The sequence below is a fragment of the Alligator mississippiensis genome, chromosome 5 (genome assembly GCF_030867095.1).
Source record: "Alligator mississippiensis isolate rAllMis1 chromosome 5, rAllMis1, whole genome shotgun sequence".
NCBI lineage: Eukaryota > Metazoa > Chordata > Crocodylia > Alligatoridae > Alligator > Alligator mississippiensis.
Genome location: NC_081828.1, coordinates 9,585,793 through 9,603,091, shown reverse-complemented (window position 1 = coordinate 9,603,091; position 17,299 = coordinate 9,585,793). Strand labels below are relative to the sequence as shown.

At 46.1% G+C, this 17,299-nt stretch overlaps 1 protein-coding gene across 1 annotated transcript in view; it reads left to right on the top strand.

Annotated features, from left to right (window-relative positions):
- Positions 1 to 17,299, top strand: part of SLC1A7 (solute carrier family 1 member 7) — a 95,589-nt gene that overhangs the window by 46,521 nt on the left and 31,769 nt on the right. Inside the window, exons 4-5 of the mRNA XM_006259610.4 lie at positions 8,900 to 8,942; positions 15,774 to 15,993. Of these exons, the coding sequence (XP_006259672.3) occupies positions 8,900 to 8,942; positions 15,774 to 15,993 (263 nt within the window). The remainder of the gene's footprint in view (positions 1 to 8,899; positions 8,943 to 15,773; positions 15,994 to 17,299) is intronic.

The following is a 17,299-nucleotide window of genomic DNA, read 5'->3' as shown; positions in this document are numbered from 1 at the left end:
TGCAAAACTCTTGGGGATAAACACTTATAGCCCCTAAATATATTATCACCAATCTCTTAGGCTATGGACAGAAGTTACACATAAACTGGTTTAAGTGAGCAGAAACTGATTTAAACCTGTAACGGAACAGAAGTTCAGTGCACATAAACCAGTTTCAAAATGGCCAAAACCGGTTTGAAATGCACCTGTTTGAATGTAGTAGCAGACAACTGATTGAGCTCAAACTAGTTTATGCAACTTCTGTCCCAGGCCCCTTCCTGGTTTAAGTTAAACCAGAGACCCCCAGCATCCTACCATATTCTGCAGCCCTAGGCTGGGCTGTGCTCTCTTCTCTAGCAGAGCAGGGCTGGCCCCGCTCCTCTGCTCCTTGGTCAGAGCAGGGGCAGGGGCATGGCCAGACACTGGCCTCCCTAAGACTAAGGGGGCAGGGAAGAGGTTTATTCCCCTCTCCCTGCCCTGTCCCACCAGCATGGACCCCAGTCGGGTCTGCCAGCCAGGGGTGCAGCAGCCCCTGCCAGGCTTTACGCCCCGCTTATTGCTCCAGTATTGGGAGAGGGGACAAAAGAAGGAATAAAACCTCTCCCTGCCCCCTTTGCCTTAAGGGTGCCATACTGATCAGTGTCTGGCCTTGGCTCAGGCAGCAGTGGCAGGGAAGGCATAGGTAAAGCATGGCCCTGTGTACCAGGCGCAGGGCACTACCCCTACAGCTTCCCTGTCACCATCTGCCTGCCCCTGCCGCAGTTCGGTGGCACAGGTAGCACCTACCAGTATGGCCAGGGCAGGCCTTCCTGTTGGCGATGGCAGTGGGGAAGCCTCAGGGGTAGCTCCCCGTGCCTGGCGCCTGTTGCACAGGGCCATGCAGTGCTGCCACCAGGCAGGGGAACAGAGAGCAGAGTGCATGCAGCTTGGTGCCTAGCAGCCCAGGGGACACAGGCAATAGAGCTTGGGGCTGAGAGGGTAAGTCCGTGCCATGCGCGCCACTGTGGGGGCTGGGGCCATCCTGGGCGCCGCTCTCCAGTGAGTAGAATGGAGCACTGGGCAGGAGCTTTCCTTTATAGAACTTTGCTCCTGGTCCCGGTCCCTGTCCCCACATTGGCAAGCGAAACCCAGCCCTAGTGCCTGGAAAGGTGTAGCGGGATCGCCCACTGGCTGAGAGCAGGGCTCTGGGGGTCCTGGGCCATACTCAGCCATGAGCAGGGGGGAAAGCCAGGCAGACCCTAGCTGGGGTCCTTGCAGGCCAGGGTGGGGGTTTAAACCCCTTCCCAGCCATATTCAGCCTGCGGGGGCCTGGCTATGCCCCCTCAGCTCAGCTTTCCTCCAGCCTGAAGGCAAGGGCTCACTCTAGCACCCCCCAGGTTCTGGCTAAGCCACTGCAGGCATGTGCCTGCATTTCCGGAATCAAAAGGGAATGCCAATCACTTGCAAACCAGTTCAGTCTACACAGGTTAGACTAACCTGCAAAGATTGAATCAATTCAGGCTTTGGCTTTTTGAATGTCTGTCCCTAGCCTTAAAGTCTAAATCAGCAGTTAGTATTCATGCCACATCTGTTTTCATTAGCATCTACTTCAATTTCTGAGGTTAAATCTTGTTGCCACTGAAATCATGGTATGTTTCCCATTGGCATCACTGGGAACATGAGCCAACCCATGATCTTAAAAACAAAGGCAAATAACACCAAACTTTGCATGATTAGAGTCATAGAAAAATTAAAGGCCTGTCCTCCAGTTTTACATAAGGCTGATTATGCCTCCAAATCTGAGTACCAGCTGGTTGCAAATGCAGGGTTTATATGCATTTTTAATCTTGTTTGATTCTAAGCAGACATCATGCCATTTGGGGTGATGTGGCACAAAATGTCCAAATAAAATAACGTCATAAACGCAATAAGAGGCAGACTGCGTTTTGACCTGACCTGACAAGCAAACTTCTTTAATTCATAGCAGTTTCCATATGCACATAAGTCAGAGTGGGCTTTATCCCCAAATCCTCAGGAAGGCTCCCAGTGTGACAGATAGGGAAGCAGGAAACTGGAACTCAGTCTGACTGGCCAAGTTCCCTCATGAAATTATTTGCATAATCTGCCATAAAAAGAGATTGCAAGTAATTTAGGATGAAATCTACTGTCTTCAAAGGGAGCAAAGATAGATCATTCCTGATCTCCCTTGAAAAATCTTCTCCTTTATTTCCTTCTCCAAAGTAAAGCCTGGACTTAATATTCTACAGAAACACAATTCTTTAAATACAGCAAGGGTTAACTTTATTTGTAAGTATTTACTATAGTTTGGAGATAGCCCAAACTGCACAGAAGCAGAAATCATACTTCAGGCTGGTTACAACTGGAGAGTGAACTGTATACTAAGAGAAGATGGCATCTACAATATGATTTTTTTAGAGCCCATTGAAACACCAAAGGGATTAAGCTATGATTGAGCTTTTTATAGCACCTTTTATAGCACTATCTTGCACCTTTGGCACAGAAGTGAGCTCTCACCTATAATTGAAATACCTGTTATCTGTACCTCACAGCAAGCTACCGTTTGTCACTAACTCCCACCAACATAAACCTGGTACTAACCCACTGTTGATCACTATATAACTGACTTGACTTTCATATTTTAATTTGTTCTTATTCAGCCTAAGCTGCAAATGTGCCCTTTGTGCAAATTAGTCTCCTCCCTACAAAACTGTTCTGTCTCTGGGTGACTCCCACGTAAGGAGAAAGGAAAGAGTATGGACAAACTCAAAAGTTTTCTCGGGCAGAACATCCTGCTTACAGTTCTGTTAGGGAGATGTGACTGACTCATTCATCTCTCCTGCAGAAGATGCAGAGGAGCTGTCTCACAAATACGGAAGCTCCCCAGCATTCACAGAAGACAGGGCCATCTGTGTAGATCCATTGTGTGATCCATCCACTGACTTCCAGCTCCCCGAGGGCACAGTCCCAGCAGGAGCCATCCAGCCAGGAAACCCCTCATAGCAAAAAAAGGTGGCAAGGTCATGCTGGCTATGCTGCAGGTAGGGGATGTGCCATCAAACCCTGTTCTTCAGCCTCATTGGGAGGGAATAATTATGTTGTGGAGGTGGCACCACCAAGCCATGCTCCCCCTCACCTGCTCAGTTGGCCATAAGCCACAGAGGCAAAGGAGCATGCCTAGAGACTAGATGCTGCAGTAGGGCAGGCTGTTGGGTTTGCAGCCCTCACACTAAAATAAATAGTTTATTCTCAGGAAACAGGTCTAGACATTTCCCAGTGTTAAGGAACTTATTTATCAAGCACCTTTGTGCCCTTGAGATCCAGCTAAACACGATCTGGCTCTGTTCTGAAGCTCTTCTGTTTCATCCGTCTGCCCTGGCTCCTGTGATGGAGCGTAGCTTATGCCTTCTATGGATTTCCTTAAACAAGAATTTTTTGTGTTTTCTTCCCAAAATACTCCTTTTGTAGAAGCCTGTAACCCTGTCATCTTCCATATCCAAGCCTTTCTCACCTAAATAACAGATAAAGAGGGTCACTCTCCTCTGGAAGGAAAATGAGAGCCAAGATCCAGAGCAGAGGATTTCCATGGATCCATCACACTTTGCCCCAGTTAGTGATTTTCATATCTTCTTAGCATCTTTTGTCACAAAAAGGATTTTAATGCCTCATGAATTCTGCACAAGTCTGTGTTCCTTTTAGCGTGGTAGGGAGGAGGACACATATAACAGGATGAGACAGTGGAGATGATCACTGATATACAACTGTATAATCCCCCCATGGGCTCTGAGAAGACTGATGCATCTGATGGGCCAATTCTGCCCTCAGTTTCACTACTGTAAAGCCAGCGTAAATCCACTGACATCAATGAAGCTAAAATTTACACTGATGAGAATGATAAGACAATTTGCTGGTGAAATGACTCCCCTGACTGTTATTGACTGAATGGTTTCAGATATTCTCTAGTGTAATCAAGAGCAGAATTTAATCTGTTATTTCTAATGTTATGTATGGTGCACAGGAAGCATCAAACATAACATTAACTGTGCATCACTGTTCCAATTATTCTGTGGAAGTCTATTCCAGGCAGCAGTCTTGTAGATCATGGGATCACAGAGAATAAGGGCTGAAAGGGACCTCCAGAGGTCATCTAATCCAACCCCCTGCCTGAAGCGGGTTCATCCCTATCCAAGCCATTCTATATGAATCCAATCTAACCTCTTAGTAAAACTACAGTCAGCCCTGATACAACACAAGACACAACACCTTAACCTGGTACAGGTAAAGCAGGGGGACCATGGCAGCCAACATCCTGCGTCTGTAAGAAGTTGTTAATTTATAAGACAGAGGAAGGCAAAACCCCCCACAGTCCACACCAATCCACACCAGCCCACACCAATACAGTCCACACCAATCTGACCGGGGGGGAAATTCCTTCCTGACCCTAAATATGGTGATCGGTCTGACCCTGAGTGGAAGGGCAAGACCCTCCAGCCAGCAACCTCCAGCTGTGGTCCCAGCAGGAGCATTGGCATACCCCAGTCGAACTCCCCAGCCTTGGCTGCAGCAAACACCCAATACGTCTGAGAAAGCTTTAAAAGAACAAAAACCCTGACACCTATAGCAGCAAGGTGGGGGGCGGGGGAACACTAAAATTCCCTCCCAGGCCCATGTAGCAACCAGCAAAGCCCAGATCTAACTTCTTCATTACTGTAATGAGGGGCACCATAGAAAAGTCCTAGACAAAGGCTCCTGTGGTCCACAGGAAGTTGGACTCACCTTCTTCAATGGAGTCCCCTGCTTCCTTGGTACAGTGGACTGGAGAATCTGCTGCATCTTCAATTATTTTTTAAAAGTGAGTTTTTAAATAATGGCGTGCATAGCCATTCCTGAAGACCCTGTGCATTAGCACCTTGATCTCTTATTCAATCAGTTTAATACCATTGCCACATGGCAATATATTGGAAACAGAAAGATAGGTAACAAGATTTCCCAAGTGCAGCAAGTGGGAAACTGGCAAGTCAGAAATATTTTCCCCATCTCATTCTCTGTAGTTAATACACATGGCAGTATATATGGGTGGAGGCAGCACTGATTGGCTGACCAAGGTAAAAGTGGCGAGGCTTTGCATTATATTAATCTCTCCTGAGCAGCAAACATTTCTGAAGAGGATATTCAATTCAGTCAGGAGCCCAGGGCTGCATGGCCCCAGAGGAAACCATATCACAAGAAAGCTGTGCAGGTGCCTTTGGCCTCCCCACACCAGATCCATGGTGCAAGTCCAGCCTATTCCCCCAGTGAAACGATGCCAGGGAGACCCCAGGAACAGGGTTTTGGGATGTTCCACCCTCTACTTGAGGACAATTGATGTCCAGGAGGAAGTTTCCCAAAAGTGGGAATGGGTCTGAGTTTCTATGGATACATCATTCAGCCAACAGATTTTCCCAGTCACCTCCTCCATCTACGTGGCAGTTTGATTTCTTCTTTTTAATCCATTTGATTTCTTTTTTGTGACTTGTACTGTTGACTGTTTTTAATTAACAAAGTTTTGGCTAAAACTGTTGTTTTTTTTCTGATCCAAATCATCTGAAAAAAAAAAGCAAAGCTCCAGCCAACCCATTCAGGTCAACCCCCTGTGCTAGATAAACTGGTTGGCTTTAGTAATACTGGTCTCAAAGAATGGGTCACAGTAAATAACATTAAAAATGGTTGGGAGAATGCCGGCGCTCAGGATTAAGAGGAGTAGTTGTAATTCCTGCAGGATAAAGTATAATAAGGAAGTAAAATGCTTTAATCCCCCACAAATTTGTCTAACATTTAATCTGGCTACTGACCACATGACATTGCCTTTCTCCAGCAGTCTCAATTGGATTGTAATGCAACTAATTTGGACTACAGTTAGGAGGCAGGAGGCAGACAGCAGCAGCAATTCAGTTTATTTCCCTATCTGAAAGCTTCAGCCCATATGTGTGGCTCATGTTCAGAGCGGGATACAAATCCTCAATGCAAATCCATCCTTGCAGATTAGTTTTTAGCAATTACAGCAGTAACACTTTAGACTTTGACAACACCTCCCCACTGGTCGTCTCACATCACAAAGCACACGCAAACATATTACAGAGCATCTTTAACAGCCTGAAGTCAGAATCCCTCTACGGAGGGCAAGAATTAGGGGGTGGAGGTTTCATTAGAGGTCTTTCCTCTCATTACCGTAGGCTTTCCCAGATCCCTCTTCAGCCAGGTGTTCTTTAACTCAGCTAGGCACTTGGAGCTCTAACAGGAGTTGGTGTCTGCATCTGTCTGTGTGTTGCTTTGACTGGAGCTTGATAGTTGAACACAGAGAATCACCACTATTATGGTAGACAGAGATGTGAATAGACTGAATACTAAATCTTATTGTTTATACTCTACATTTTCATTATTAGCAGTGAAAACTCAGAGAAGACAGCAACACAGCATTTACAGCCACAGCCATTGCTCACAGACAACTACTGTATACAGTGGCTGAGTCAGTTAGGGATTGTCTTAGGTTAACTCATCCTGAAACAAAAAGAATATGTCCCTGTAGTTGGCTGCACTGATATAACTGAATCACTTATTAAACCAATTTAGGTCATTTTTTGGTACAATTTTCTCAGATAAAACTTCCCTGTTTTGACAGAGTCCTTGAGAATGTGGCACTGATCTGGACAAGGCCTCTGCATTGCTCTAATACCAATCATAAAATACTGATAATCATGGGAAAAGGGAATACAGGCCAGTGTCCTTTTTCTGCCTCTGGTGCACTTGCTCAGTGCTGCAAGGTTTGGGTTCAAACACTGCAGGGGATTTTTTAAAACTGAAAATACCAGCAGCATTTCTGTCCCTCTGCAGGGGACATTCTCTATCAGTTTTCTTAAGGGCAGCTGCTTTTCTAAAAGACAAGCAGAAGTTACAGGCTTGATGAAGAAAACCCTGAGTGAGATTTATGGCCTGTGCTATTTAGCAGCACAGACAGAAGTTACATTTTTTTGTGTGATCAGCCCCCTGAAAGTGCTTTACAGCCATGCTGTGACACATGTGCATGGGTGCAGAGCGCTTGTAAAGTGGCCAATCATGCAAAAAATGAACCCTTCTCAAATGAGGTACCAGATGAAAATGCCCTACTTTAGAGCATCTTAGGGAACTTGTGTTCCCTAAGGTAAATTTGTTGCATGATCCGGGCTGGGCTGATGCAGACTGTCCCTGGGGCAGTTAGTAGGAAGGGAGAGGGAAGAGGGTAGGAGGAAGCCAGCAGCAGCAAGCTGTACACTGGGGTTTGCCCGGCCTGAGCTGGAGTGAGGGAGTGTGGATCAGAGCCCTCACCTTGCAGCCCTCCCCAACCCCAACTCATCCAGCTCAGGCCGGCCAAACCCCAGCCAGCAGCTCATTGCTGCTGGCTTCTCCCCTCTTCCCCTCCCTTTCTGCTGACAGCCTAGGAGCTCAGGGGGAAGGCTGGGGAGAGGGACGACTCCTCAGCTGGCTGCTTGTCTGCAAGCTGGCTCGATCCTCTCCCCCTTCCTCAATCCAACTGGTGAACATCTGTTGAGTTGGGGGGCAGCACTAACTCATGGCACTTTATGTAAAGCAAGAGTGGGGACCTGCATGTCTACCAGCACCTTAGGAGTCAGAGCAGATAAAAATCATGGGCCTTTCTTGTCCTTAGAAATCTATTAGATCTCTGCTTTGCTCTCCATTGCAGCAGTAATAAAGGATGAAACTCCTGATTAGCATGTCTGCAGATTATTTTTCTGATTCTAGGAAAGCCTCAGGAACATATTAAGTTAAAAACCATTTGTAAGAGATTGTGCAGAATCTCTTGCCTGGTTTTTTTTAATCAGGAATCAGATCCTCTGTTTGAAAAACCCATAATTGGCAAAAGAGACAGGAACCGGGGCCTGCCCACTTACAGTATTAGTGGAGTTTATAGAAGCATGGTAGGAAGTAATAGTATTTTTAATTTGCACTGCTTGAGTGCATAGAGGCCCTGAGAAAGAATTTAACTGGTAGACTGGATCCCTGCTGATGTACAATAGGAACCTGGTCCTGTGCTGAAGAGACAAAACTTTCTTTTCCTTCTTTGTGTCCTTCTGACAAAGTATTTAGCAGAATTTACAGATTTGTTGCAATCTGAGGGCACCTATACACAAGCACGGAGGCTGCTCCAGTGCACTGGAATTCCAGCGTGTCAGAGCAGACTCGATTAATGAGTCTGCTGGAGTGTGGCAATTACTGCACTCCAGTGTTCTCCTGCGTCTCATTGAAAAATGGTGGCAGGGGTGCTTGAACTAAAACTCATCTGATGAGCTTTAGTTCAAGCACCCCTGCTGCCATTTTTAAGCGTGAGGACACTGGTACATGAGACATGTCAACACTTTAATTAGAGTGGCTCTCGAAGCCACTCTAATTTAAGTGCCGTCTCCTCTCCCGCACCCCTGGAGAACATGTAAAAGTGCCCTGACAGGCCATACCATGAGCACTTCTGCTATGGCCTCAATTTTGCAACGTCTGGGCTGTCAACCATGCATCTTAGTGCTTGCCCCACCCCTGCCCCAGAGATAAAACTAAGAGTGAGAGAAAGGAAGTATTATGATTTCCATTCTACAGATCAGAGACCAAACCACAGGGCAATTGAGTTGCCCCAGTTACACTGGCAGGACTAGAAACTGAACCTGGATCTCCTAAAACTCCTCCAGATATTCAATATTCTTGAAACCATTACCTTACTTCAGTGGACCTGGCTTGCCACCCTTGTGCCAGATCAGAACAGTGGTCTTTGCACCCATGGGCATTACTGTGCATGGCTATACATGACTCCAGTAAGGGGAAGGAAGAACATACTGAAGTCCAGCAAGTGCAAATGGCATTTAACCTCTTACCAATGATCCTTTTATTTATTTATTTCCAGGAACATGTTTCCAGCCAACCTTGTTGAAGCCACATTCAAACAGGTAGGTGTATTTCTGTTGCCACTGATAGTAGAGAGGAGCCATCTCCAGATGATGCATATGTTAAACATTTGGAAGATACGTCATTGTGTATTGGTTCATACATGCCTAGTACCTGCAATGGCATGGTGGGAAGCCCTGTGAGACCACTGAGTCTTTCTGTTGAATTCACTGGCTTTGCATCAGGCTTGTGCTGAGCAGGGCAAAGCCATTTTTCTCTTTCAATCACTCACTCTTTTGGTCAAAGGATGCAGTAGCTGGAAAAGAACCTGTTTTGCTATGGAAGGGAGCAGGCACAAAGTCAGACTGAGGTCTTGTTTGGCAAGAGATACCTTGATGGTTTTACATTTTTGCAAAAGCTTCTACACAGTAGCTTTAGGGACACAGCACAAACCATCTCAGGCTTGATTCTGAGAGGTGCAGTAACCACAATAGGAATGGCGAGAGCACAGCACCTATTAGCCAAGCCCTGTTGGCTCTTTTAGTACTTCCCTCAAGCTTTGGCATGGATAAAAAATAGCTTCTTGGACCTGGGGCTGATTCAGATAGGGATAGGATAGACACATGGGCTCCCTAAACAGTCCATGAGGTACTTTCAAAGCATGATGCAGACAGCCCAGACATTGTGCAGAGAGCTTCCTAAAGCTAGCTAATAGGAAACACTATGGGGGTGTCCCTCGAGCTTAGGTGCCTGACCCAAGGCTGCACATTAAGCACCTTTCTCCATTGAAGATCCAGATGGAGTCCTCTTCTGATGGTAGGCGCCAAGTGATGGCAGCAGTAGTGATGTCCACCTTTTGCTTAATTAATGCATCATCTAGGAGGCAGAAGATGGGTTCTAGACCTGCTTTGGATTCAGAGGACCATATTCCTCACTTCCCAGGAGAGTGACCTAATCACCAGGTCAAAGAATAGCGTGGAAGGGCACCCTCCCCATCTCCTGTGGATGGTCAGTCACAGAGCAGCCAAGAATGCAAGAATCAAGAGTCAGAAGCAGAGCAAAAAAAGGAAGACTGCTTCTTTAGCCAAGTGGTTATGGTGCTTGGCTGGGATTGGAATGATCCAGCTCCTAGGATTATTTCCCTATTTTATCCAATGCCTGTTTAATGGAAAATGCATAAACATCTCAAAGACCCCCTTTTCCCTCAGGGTAAATTGTTTGTATATCCATATCCTATGGTAATGCAGTGTTGTCATAGTACTGAAAAGCTGGACTGCTGATCGTTTCATGTGTTTGGTTCAGAGTTCAGTAACAGAAATGTTAGATTTTACTGATGTTAGGATTGATGTGGTGTAACAGAGACCCCAAACCCCTGTTACTTTGCAGAGGAAACAGCTCAGGGGCAGTGCTGGTGAAGAGAGGCTGCAGGAAAGTCCACAGCACAGGCTGCAGGGAGGTGGGCTGCAGAGCGGTAAGCCTGCAGGTGGCTTAGTCGAGAGCTCCTGGTCCTGGTCAGAGTGGAAAGGAAGGAGGCAGGGTCAAAGGGCTATATAAACCTGGCTCCAGGGCTGGGGAGACAGTCTAGCAAAGTGGTCACCAACCAGTGGATCTTGATTCACCGGTAGATCTCAGAGCCTCTTGCAGTAGATCTTGGAGCCTCTTGGAGTCAATCCAAGGCTGGGGTGGGGGACTGAGTGCCCACATGCATGCACACACACGTGCCCCAGCCCAGCAGATCAGTCTGTGGGGAAGGGAAGGTGTGGGGACTAGATCGAGGGGTGGTGACGGACAGTGCTGCACAGGCAGGAGCAGGGGTAAGTTGAGTGGGGCCCCGGCCGGGTGGGACTTCCCTAATGGGGAGGCGTGCCCCCAAATAATTTTTTATCAATCTGCCCCCCTTCTTCCCTCCCCACAGACTTACCTGCTGGGTAGGGTGGTGGGGGGTGTGGATGGTGGCGGCACATGATAGATCTTGGGTTATTTTAAATGCCAAAGGTGATCTCCTACTTAAAAAGATTGGAGACCACTGGTCTAGCCCAAATCATGAAGGAGCAAGGAGCTCTGCCAGACAAGAGCCTCCCAGAGCTAAATTGCTTACATCTTCTGTTTGGTGGATAGTTCTGTTTATGTGTAGACATGAGGCACAGGAGTGGCTTCTGGGGAGAAGGCAGGCCACTCAGTGTTCGAGTGAGAGCCCTGGATAGGGCCTGAAGGAATAGGTCGGCTGCAGCGAATTAAGAACAGAAACACCCTGAACAGGATTAGAGGTTGAGGATTGGGTCAAATAGGCCACCCAGTGATGAACAGGGCAGAGCGAGGCACCTAAGGTCACACTTTGGGTTCTGAGGACAGCTTCTCAAATCTGTATTAAGCTACCATTGAAAGCACGGCGTACAGGAACAGGTCTATTCCCCGTACAGCTGGAGTGACAGAATGGGCTTAGTGTGGCCACTAGAGGGACCACGGCTGCTGTCTGGTCACAGATCCCGTTACATATGGGTCCAAATTTCAAAATTATTCATGCTGCTAAATCCAAGATTTAGGTCCTGAGCAACTTAGGCACTTCTAAAAATATTACCCCAGGTTGTTATCTTCAAGAGTGACTGAGTAGGGGACCAGAGTTAGCCCATCATGTAAATGGAGCTGTTCTAGCTGTTTTGGTACTGGCTTCCTCAGCACATGGAATCATTTGAAATGGTTTTGCACTCACTGGGTGCGTCCAGACGAGCTCACATGTGTAGTATGCAGCACTGGAGAGCCATCTGCGGTGCCGCATATTGCACAAGCTGCACAAGCAGGTATTGCCCATGCTGCTGATTTGCAGCATGGTTTGTTTTTCTTACACTGAGAATCCCGGTGTCAAAGAAATCTGCACTAGAAAAAAGCAGGGCTGCACACATGGCAACAGCATGCATTGCCTGAAACCGGAGTCTCACCAGCCACAGCCACACTCCAACTGCCAGCTAGGCTCTCTGCTGCCGAATCACCACTGCTGGAGCCCTGGGAAGCCCCCAGGACCCCAGGGTGGGCTGCTGAGGCCAGCCCGGGTGCTGGTCCCAGCCTCCTCTACCCCACCCAGGGCATCTTGCTGCATGCCAGAGCATGCATGCACCCACGTTTCCCAGGGACAAGTAGCAGTGACACAACTATGTGCCACTGCTATTTGTCCCCAGGAAACACAGGTGCACACGCATCTGGATGCACCCATTTTGGAGATTTTGCCCCAACTTCCCATTTCTCTAGAACATGATTTTTCATTATTCCTTTGAAAATAATTCAGATGTGAGGTTCACTAAATAAATTGGCAGCAGGAATATGATGGGGGAGCATGCACCAAAAAAGAGCTGATGAAAATCCATTACTGCCTTCTTGTAGTACAGTAGGTGGTTCTCATCCATAACTTAGGGGTGAGCCAGTCAGAGCTTCACCAGACTTGGGGGCTTCACCTGACAAATTAAAATACCACTTTGGTTAGTCTATAAGATGCAAACTTACCCTCCCCACCACAATGAATGTCAGAGTACCAAATTTAACCCACCTTACAATAACCAATACAAGAGGGTAGCAGGGACTGCTGTTCACATGCCTGAGGATGCAACTTAAATCAAAGAATCAAGTGCTCTTTGTGCCGTGGGGGCAAGTGGGGGATATCAGCCATTCAAACTGTCTGACGTCTAATAATACTAATGAAGTAGGTGAAAGACTTCACAAGCCTGATTACGCAGCCCTCAGTGGGACGCTTCATGTAAGAGCTTGCCAACGTGACCGGGATTGCACAGTTGACTTGGAGTATTAGAGCTGGATGACCCTTTAACATCATTCCATGGGCTGCACTGCGCTGTTACCTTCCTCTCTTAATGGGATTGCAGGTCCCACTTGTTCTTAAGAGCATAAGTAGGTGAATAGTAGGTAGCGTTAAGCCATTTATATACACTGTACATGGCTCACCAGGTGTCGTCGGCAATCGCAGACTATAAATTCCTCTGAGAGAAACAGAGAAAGAGGAGATGGCCACCCTCTGGCTTTGGCTGAGTAGGGATTTATGTCAGGGAACGCATGGGATTTATTTCTTTTTCTGGCCATCCAGACTCTCCTGTTGTCTCAGGGGAAGTTTCGTAATCTCTTTGTGCCTCAGCATGCCCATCTACACATTGAGTATAAAAGCTAAAGACGGGTCAAGTCTTTGTATCACAAACTGTATTCTTTTGACTCTACTCAACCTTGAATGGAGAGAGACAAACTTTCTGACTCTCCATTTAAGAAAAAAATAAAACATCAAGCCAAGAGGTGCCTGTGGTGCATAGAGGAGCTTTTTTACTTTTACTCTATTTTAAGAAGCAGGGATTTATATTTGGAGATTTGTGGTACAGATACAAGCATTAGAATTTGAAAACCAACCAACCTAGACTGAGGTACACAGTGCCCACTGTCCTGTGACTACAGCAATACACGGATGTGTCAGCTCCATCCTACCTCGGTGCTGGATTTAAGCCCCTCTGGCTCTCTGGACCCTCTAATGCCATGGCTATAGACCTGCTGCTGACCAACTCCTTCCCATCACGCTTCTAGCTGGGCTGTTTCTCACCCCCATGTCTCTTGGCTCCAAAGCTCCAGGCAACACCTATCCCTCACCTTCTGCCTACTGTTAGGATTCACAAAATACCAAATACATTATTTGATACTTAAAAAAGATGAGAAGAAAAAGTGGAGCTTGTCACTAGTCCACTACTATCTGCTTCAATGGCAGGAGTGCTGTAGGGATGAATGAATACATACCTTGATCTTGTTTTTCTGCTATAGATCCCCAGGATTTGATCTGCACATGGATAAAGATCTCTGTATAGCATTAGAGAGAGAAATGGTGCTGATTATTGTGTCATTGTGGGAGACTCTAACTCTCAAGATATATACATTGGAGAAGAAATGCTATTAATACTAGTAGAGTTCAGTTATTCCTGGAGGTAACAGCAGACAGGTTATTATACCAGAGTCACATAACCAACAAGTAGTAATGCTGTTTCAGACTTGGTTTGGTGAGTAAAGAGGACTTTGTAGAAGAGCTGGCTTTAGAAAATAACCTTAGATCAAGTGATTGTAAGCTGATTCATTTTAAATTAAATGGAAGGATAAAGACAAGGTTCTCAATTTCAAAAGGCAAACTTTGAGAGCTAATTAGTGAATTCAATTGAATGGAGGGGCTCAGGTACTTGGATGTTGGAGGGCTGGTATTTCTTTAAATGAAAGGAACAAAAATGATCTGGAATATGTACAGCCACCACTGAGAAATACTTGTACCTAAGTAGAGGAGTAGCCATTTAAAAAAGGATAGCCAGAGCCCACAAGAATGATAAACAGAATTGATCAACAAAGAAATCTAAACCACAGAGGTACAGGGATAAAGTGAGAATAGCCAAAAATCAAGCTAAATTAGACCTTGCAATGGATACTGAAACAGCCAGGAAAAGGTTCTTCAGCCCTGTAAGTACAAAGAAAATGAGGAAAGGAGAAAAGGGGAACCTGTTATGCGATTAGGATGAGATACAGTTTAAGGATAGTCTAAGTATATCCCCCAAACTATGCTTTGCGTGAAGTTTCAGGGAAGACAGTGATGTTGAATATAGGGGTGAAAACATGAACGAGGACATGGAAAGGGAAACTAGCACAACCAGTGTGGAAACAAAACTCAAAAAGCTGAATGCACTCAAGCCGGGGGAAAACGACTCCACGGGGTTATCTCCATTCCAGAATTTTCAAAGATCTGGCACATGAAATCAAAGGAATTAGTACATCTATCAAGTTGAGAGTGGTATGATAGACTCAATAATAAGCACATGCAGTGCTCCTATTTAAAGAAGGGGGGTAAATGTTAGTCTGACCTCAATAGTATACAAGGTTTTGAAACAACATTTTAAGGAAAGAATAATGAAAACCATAGAGTTAAATAGAATGTATATGCAACATGGGATTACTGAAGGCAAGCAGTACCAAACTAAGCCAACATCCTTCTTTGATAAGATAATAGATTTCCTAGGCAAAGGAAGTGTGGCAGATCTCATCTGTCTGGAGTCAGTAGGATATGGGTGTCAAAGATAAAGCCAAAGGGCCTCCTCCAGCCCATGAAGTCCTATCCTGCAGCCTGCTGTGCCACCTATGGGTCTTGGATCAGACCTGCACAACTGGAGACCATATTTCCTCTCAAATCACACAACTGTTGTGATAATGTATTCACATTTGTAGTTGGCCCTGAGGTCCTGGGATGGAAGGCACTGTTGAAGGGCAGAGAGACATAATTAAGCCAGATGCCCACTTCTCCCACCAGTGTAGCGCTCTACTCTTCGCAGCAGGAAGTGTAGAAGTGTAGAATACCATGTCCGGTTAAAGTAACAGGAACATTTATTTAGCCAGAATCTAATTACCCAAATTCTAATTTGGCCAGAATGCCTTATCCTAACGGCTTTGAGCAAGTTAAGTAAGTTAAGTAAGTAAGAGGGTTTAATGCTCTCTCACATGGGAAATACTGCATAGACTCCTTACCTCTCTGGGGATAAAAGAGAAGGGCTGGAATTGCCATTGGCAGAGTTATTCCTAGCTCCACACCTTAGGGAAGGGGAAACACAGGGACGCCCAGTGCCTCACAAGGGCAGTGTCTGCTGCAAAAGGGCTCTTGCAGAAGATCCTGGTTTTTGTCATGCTTTTATATAAAAACTTGGATCAAAGTGGGTTTTGCAGTCTCCTATGCAGGCGAGTGGGAGCTGTTGCTCTTCCTTCCACATGTCAACTGCTCCCTTGACCCTCCCCTGCTTTCACAAGGCACTTTGGAAAGTGCTCTGGGGACTCATTAACCCACTAATCCCTGCTGCATCCTGTAATTATATTCTCCTACGTTCTTTCAGTACCGCACCAAGAACATCCCTATCATCAAATCCAACAAAGCAGCTTCTGAAAGCACTACTCATCGCATCATAATATATGGGGTCCAGGATGAGAATGGGTCCAACGTCCAGAACTTTGCCCTGGATATCACTCCCCCTCCAGAAGTGATTTACAAATCAGAGCCAGGCACTAGCGATGGCATGAACGTGTTGGGGATTGTGATATTCTCTGCGACTATGGGTATGTTATAATCATGCTGGACCAGGTCAGGTTCACAATAATCTGCATAGTGCTACTTTGGGGGATTGGGCTTTAAATTTGTTTCGTTTTGGGGGAGGCTGTTGGTATCCTGAAGTACTATTTACAATCTACTTTTGTCTGAACAAAAAGTTTCAGGGAAAGCAAGAAATGATCCTAGTAACAACAGACTCATCTGTGTTCATAGTCCTTGATCACATTTTTCCTTTGTTGTCTCTGATTTGTTTCTGTGTGCTGTTATGTTCCTTTTCCCTTTTAATATCACCAAGTCTTTCTATCTTGTTTGTTTTGCAATTGTGTTAGTGAGCCACTAAATTTAGGAGCTTTTTGTAGGGAGGCAGGGAGAAGTTACAGAAATGTCTGACCACTGTACTGCTTTCACTTCTAGCATCTGGACTGTGGGACACCTGAGGTTAGACATCTGTGGTTAGACACTGATGTGCTTAACAATGTCTCAGAAAGAAGCCCTGTGATCCAGTTAATAGATTTGCTTCTATAAGAGCAAGCAGTGCTGTGCTTGAGTCACTCTTTCCTGCAAAAGAGACAGACCAGACATTTGGTGCATGGACTGAGACGAGAAGGAGGATGACTCAGGGACTCATTCTGTTACCTTTAGGGCCTTATTAAGAAAGAATTTTATTTAAATGAAACACTGGAACAACTTAGTGGCCACCTGCCAGACCTAATGTACATTTATCCCAGTGCTACACACCGTAGCTGTGCAGAACTTCTTGGCTAGAGCTCAGACCTTGTTTTAAAAACACAAAGCCCTATATCATTTGGGTGACAACAGAATGAAGAGTATAAGGACAGTGATATGCAGCTAGCAGCTTGGGTCTCATCTGAGATGTGTTTCTACCCGGGGAGATCCTGGTAATTTTTCCTGAGAGGAACATGACGCCAACCTTTGGGCAGCTATGGCTGCAGCACAGTGTAGAGCAGGGGTGGGAAATTATTTTTGGCAGAGGGCCGCTTATTGAGTTTTGGCAAGCCATCGAGGGCCACATGACAGGCAGCCAGGAGCAGATAAATATTAATTTTCTCAATTTTTTAGGGGCCCCACAGGCCAGAGAGAATGGCCTGGCAGGCTGCATCTGGCCCCCGAGCTGCATTTTGCCCACCCCTGGTGTAGAGAGACCCACATAATGAGCTTTAAACTAGCTAGCAGTTTAGCCATGCCAGCATGGACTTCAGCTTGGGCTGCAAAATCTTCCCAAGAAGCCAGACAATCACTCAGGTGGTTAGCTCAGCACGACCACAGCTAGACTGCTACCGGCACCTGAGCTTG